General features: G+C 30.2%; 1 protein-coding gene across 2 annotated transcripts; it reads right to left on the reverse strand.

The window, feature by feature from the left end:
* Window positions 1-2,797: 2,797 nt before the first annotated feature.
* Window positions 2,798-5,849, reverse strand: LOC101489693 (cyclic dof factor 2-like). Of its 2 annotated transcripts, XM_027336429.2 has the most exons (3): window positions 5,552-5,690; window positions 5,162-5,251; window positions 2,798-4,492 (listed from the first exon to the last, which is right to left on the reverse strand). In XM_027336429.2, the coding sequence occupies exon 3, from the start codon at window positions 4,385-4,387 to the stop codon at window positions 3,272-3,274; it is 1,116 nt and encodes a 371-aa protein (XP_027192230.1). In that variant the 5' UTR covers window positions 4,388-4,492; window positions 5,162-5,251; window positions 5,552-5,690; the 3' UTR covers window positions 2,798-3,271. The 2 variants fall into 2 exon arrangements, with proteins under 2 accessions (XP_027192230.1, XP_004511166.1); XM_004511109.4 differs by lacking the exon at window positions 5,162-5,251 and having other exon boundaries at window positions 5,552-5,849.
* Window positions 5,850-6,101: the final 252 nt, after the last annotated feature.

A 6,101-nucleotide genomic window follows, 5' to 3' on the forward strand; every position in this document is an offset into this window, starting at 1 on the left:
AGAAACCAATTATCAAGCTCCAATCAAAATTGAAGTCCCTGTTTGACAATGTATCAATGCAAATGAGTATCTCCCGTGCATGATATATTATCGGTTCCAAACTTAAAATAAAAAATCCTTGAACAAGGAAATGAGTTAAAAAGAAAGATGATCAAAGTAAGTATATGAAAATTTCAAAAGAGTGTTTGAAATAATTGATTTTCAGTTCCAGAAGAACTGAACAAGAACCTGGAATTTGTGAAAATATAGAAATCTCAATAAATTATGTCATGAATCGAATATGATGGAACCGAAAGAAAGTCAACGTTGACACTATTTTTTCATATATTTAGTAATATATGTGATCAATGATAATGAGGATCGTAACTAAAGTCTATTTAAGATTTATAGACAAAGTAATATTTGGAAAACATAAAGAAGCAATTGAAGTGGAATTAAGTTCGCTTTGCAAAGAAAAAAGTTTTGGACTTGTTGTTCTCACACTTGATGATATAAAACTAAAAGAAAATGATAATGATAAAAGTCTACCATTGATGTTCATACTTGATTAAGTTTAGTAACCGTGAAATGCTCAATTTATATGAAAGATGTGTTTGAATTAGCGTGGTTCACTTGATAATGATAATTATATGAAACTCCATGAATGATATTATTTTCGTGAGACATACAATTCATACACTTGAAGAGACAACTTAATCAAAATAATAAGTCTCTTTATCAACTCAAATCATCTACGATTGTTGTATAATATTCTTAGTGAATAATTCCAAATGAGAGATATGAGAATAACATTATTTGTCCATTTTAGGAAAATATTTGGCAATGAATTATAACATTGATGTTTATGTTGATTATATAAATATTATCAAAACTCTTGAAGAGCTTCTGAAATTAGTTTGATTAAAGATAAAGTTTGAGATTAAATATATAAGAAGAGAAAATATTCATTTTGAGATTACAAATTGAGTATTTGAAGAATAATATTTCCGTAAATCTTGAATTAGGTAGCAAAAGTTCTAATAAGGTTCTATATGGAGAAATCACATTTGTTGTGTACTACAATGCTATAACCTCCCTATATGTGAACAAAGACCATTTTAGATATCAAAAAAATGATGAAGAATTAATTGATCTTGACGTGTCATATCTTAGTTCAATTAAGGACGCTAATGTACCTTGCTAATTATACATGTTGTAGTATATTATTTGTTTCCAATTTATTACGAAACATTTAATTTGGTACCTTAGATGTGCAGATTATTTATCTAATCCTCCCAACAAAATTTTAGCACTCTTGAAGCAAGTCGATAATATACTTGGTTACATGTTACTCATTTGAAAGAATGCCTTGTTAGATGGAACAAAATATATTTCGCTAAAGTTCTTTGTCACTCATAATATTCAAAAAATAGATTATTCAAATATTCAATAAATTTGTTCTTGTGATAATCTTCAATACCTTTTACAAAGTCTCTCCCAAGTAAACTTTTGAGCTACTGCACAAATGATCAGACTCGTTGTCTCTTGTTCAATTAAGGGAGACAAATGAATATGTTTTGCACTCTTTTTTCCTTCAGTGTAATTTTGTCTCATTGGTTTTTCTGGTAAGATTTTTAACAAGACAGATTTATATAATGGATATTGTACTCTTTTTTTTTCACTAGAATTTTTTTCTATAAAGTTTTTCTTAATAATGTTTTAATGAAGCATATCCTTCATAGACATCCAAAGAAAAGTGTTATGAATAATATAAAAGTTGAATGTGAATGTTTATTTTCCCTAGACTTTTCTAAATTTCTTAACTCCTATGAGTAAATGGTTTTACTCATTGTTTTTGGTATTTAGTCGCAATATTAATTTAGATTTTTCATGTGCTTGTAACTTACAACACTATTGTCCTATAAATAGGACCTATCTTGCATTGTAAAATTTACACTTGTGAAAATATAATACAAAGTCTATCTTCTTCATTCTTCTTTATTTCTTCTTCATCTTTACTCTTTTAATATATTGTTCTAATTTTAATTAATTTTATAACTACAATTGTTACTGAAAGTATACTTTTTAAGCATTTTAAAATTATGTAATATTAAATCTCCTCAACAGTTGTTAGTGAAAGTATACTTTTAAAAAAATTATTAATTGTGTTAATTTTTAAAATAAAATAATATATGACGATAAAAACATTAACAATTAGTCATTTTCTTAAAAAATATATTTTTGCTAACAACAGATGAATTATGTAATATTACCCATCCAACCATTGAATTATGTATATGAAATTTATTAATCATTTTCTTAAAAAATATACTTTCACTAACAATTGTATTGTTTATTGTTTATTAAGTAATAAATAATTTTTAATAAAATGATAAGTTGCATTCATTTTTCAAATAAAATAAAATATGAAGAAAAAAATACTCACGATAATTAGAGTAGTTGGAAACAGTAGTATGAAGCAATTAGATGGACTATTTAATATTATGATGATATTATTGACAAAAGTTAATGAATGTTGTCTTAGTATTCTAAAGTAGCAAATAATTTGAGACAAAAATATTCTAAATGTGACACTTTGTGTCATTTTATCTTATCCCTAATTTAATAATTTAAAAAAAAATCGTTTTACATTGTACTCTAAAATATGCATTGATGTGACTTAAATAAATTTCTATGTTTGACTTTACCTGTGTATAAAAGACACCTACATAAATAAGCCTGAGCATTTTTCTCTATGCTATGACTAACTCATCAACCAGAGTCCACAGAATGCAATAGAATACATAACACACACAGATAGACACATAATAATTTAAGAAATGAAACTGATTGGTGCTACATAGCACGCGGTCACGCGGACTTGTAAGCTAAGATCGAATGGCTAATGATAAAACAAATGAAGATTAAATAAAGCATAGAAACAACTCAAAGGAGTTAACATCTTTATTGCCACTGCTTGGAAGTACCAAACATCATACGTCAAAGTCAGGATTCATCAACTTCCATTACTCTTTATTCATGAATCATGGTAATGAACTTCAATTGTGAACTCACAAGTCTTATCTTTACCGTGAAGCAATTATTGTCACAAAATTGAAATTCTTATTGATCAGAGAACACATAAGCTTAAAATTCCCTCAATGTTCTTATCATGGCTATCTTCTTAAACATCGAATTAGCCGTGACAAACAACGGACTTGCACAGATCCTCAATGCCTCATCCAACAACAAAGGCTACATCCAACATAAAATCGGAATCAAACAAAGAAAACTACATGCTTTCCTGAAAAGATCCCGAGCGACAGAAAGCAGCAGGGTTTGCTCTTAGAATTTGATTATCGTCTAAATTACGGGATTTGGCATTTGACTTAGGTTCAAATGATTTAAAAACACTTCCTTTCATAACAGGTTTGTTCTGTTGAGATTTTGTTGTCAAAGTTGACCATATAGAACTCTTAGCAGCCTCTTCTGGATCATTGATTCTGATAGTTTTAGGCACCCAAATATTCTTCTTCATTGTGTCATCTTCTGTTAATGTACTTCCATCTCTACAATGTTTTCCTAAAGTTGGTGACCTATTACCCGAGAAAGTGCCACTGCTAGCTGAAGATGAAGGCGATGGAATGCCATTAAATGAATATTCTTCAATTTGGCGGCCAGCCCAATTCGGCATGCAACCCCAATATGAAGAAGTTGACATAGCATTCCAACATGGATTCCATTGACAAGTCCATGATGGAGCAGTATAATAATGAAGTGAATGTAAAGGAAGTAAGCCATTGCATTGTTGTATCAAACCAACATGCTCTATTCCATTTTCTGAATACTCTTTCTCCCCGAATTCGGCGGCTATCACAGAAGGGTCCTCGTCAATATCCTCTTTGACAGTAGAAGAATCCATTTCAATTTTTCTATGGCTTTTCAGATTTAAAACAGTTTCTAGTGATTCACAAAGAGGAACTTCCTCCCCAAGACTCGGAATGTTCACAGAAGGAACTATGCTAGATGAAATATGTTTATCAGTAGCAGGGTTGAGATCTGTGTGTATGACAACAGGTACTGCATCGGGGGTAACAGAAACTTGACAGTGCTGCAAAGGCGAATGCTTACCTCTGCGCTTACCGGCTCCAACAGGAACATTCCGAATTGTCCCACCAGCTGTCCAATACCTCTGACAATTTTTGCAAAAATGTCTTGGTTGGTTAACATTGTAATTGTTGAAATAGCAAAACTTTGTCTCCGAGCTATTGCACCGAGGACACGGAAGAACCTTGTCTGGCTTCTTGAAAACTTTCTCTTGATTGTCGATATCTCCTTTGGGAGTTTTGTGTTCATTAGTTCTGTGAACTGCTTTCCCCGCCAGTTTCGATGTACCGGTTTTGTTCATGGTTGGAATAGGATTAGTAGCATCTTCCTGAGGATTTTCTTGTTTGCTAGAAACTTCATTCAAAGGAACACCAACATCTGCATTAATTGATTCTTCAAGTCCATTCTGCAATTGAGTACCAAACTGTGTCAGCTCACATATATTGAATAAACAACTTTCATTTCTTTGGTCTTAACCCTCCATTTTGCAAGGGAAAAGGACCCTGGTAATTTGGAGTTCAGTTGAAAAGTAAGTCAAGTCTAGCCAATCATTGTTCAAGTCAGGGTTTGAATTCGGGTAGGTCTCAACAATTTGACCTTCAATGAAATTCATTAACCACATGAACTCCGTCATCTTGCATTAGGACCAAAAGTTATAAATCATTGATAGAAAACAAAGGGTAGCACCCTGAAACAAAATATGCATTTCTACACATAGAAATTATTAAACATGAAATAAACACAATTAAACACATAACAATATATCATTGTTTTGCTGCAGCACAGTAATCAAACAGTATATAAAAGAATAGGACAAGAAGAATCAAGTTGAAATGACATTGACCTTTAACTTGTAACATAACAAAAATACATCAAAAAACTTCTTTTATCAAACCAATTCCATTGCTACAGTAGATAGAACACACCCAACTAATTTGGTCTAGTTAAAAACTTTTCATGTTAATTACTGGTTAAACAGTGAAGTCCAACTTAAAATCAGATTCAAACACAAATAATTCAAATTGAACCCCACCACACACCACTTATTTTCTATAGTTGCACTAAAAATTCCAACCTTACTATTCTTTCACTTTCTTGTTTGATTTCAGAAACAAAACTCAAGTCTCACTCCCTTCAAAACAAATTACCAAACAACTTCATATACCTAAAACCATAAATATTTTTTGAGTTATGAATATGAATACAAAATCAAAATATTCATTATACAAGTATAAATAAGCTTCAAAGATTAATAACAAAAAAAAAATTACCAAGAGAAATTGTTTTTATACCATTTAAACAAAAAAACGAAATATAAAAATAAATTGCTTTTTTATCCATTCTGAATGAAAATAAAATTATGGGTTTTCATTTTTGAGTTTAAAAATGAAAACTTTATCATTAAGTTTAGTGAAAATTTTCAATGGAAAAGAAAAAGGAGGAAAAAGATGAAAAGGAAAATGACCATGATGATGAAGGGTTGTTGTTGTGGAAGAGAGTGAATCTGAGAGAGAGAGTACTGTGAATCTGTTGTGGTGGGAATATGAATTTGAATATCACTTCCAAAAAGCTTGATTGAAGGATCTTGTTTAACTTGGAACATGCCTCAAAATGGAACTTGTATTAGGATAGAAAGAAGAAAGAGAAAAAGTACAACTAAAAGTGATGACTAAAAGAAGAAAAAGATGGCACAACAAAACAATGAAATGAAAGAAACCCAAACCATGGGAATTGGAAAAATCAACTGTTTACTTGCCATAACAAGAATCAAAAGACTTTTTAAATTTTTTTTTTGTTACATCATTTTCATTTTTTTTTGTGTGTAATGATAAAGTCAAATGAAATTAAATATCATAATAGTAGAGTAGAATAATCAAATTGCTCGAAGAAAGAGGAAAATAATAATAATCTATGAATGAGATGGTTCAGGTATATTTTAGTTTAATTACTAGTTTGGAGTAAAATTAGTTAGGTTAAGATGGTTAGTGAATTTTAGTTAGAGAGAAAAATCAAAA

Source organism: Cicer arietinum, chromosome 7 (genome assembly GCF_000331145.2).
Source record: "Cicer arietinum cultivar CDC Frontier isolate Library 1 chromosome 7, Cicar.CDCFrontier_v2.0, whole genome shotgun sequence".
In the NCBI taxonomy this organism is placed as follows: domain Eukaryota; kingdom Viridiplantae; phylum Streptophyta; class Magnoliopsida; order Fabales; family Fabaceae; genus Cicer; species Cicer arietinum.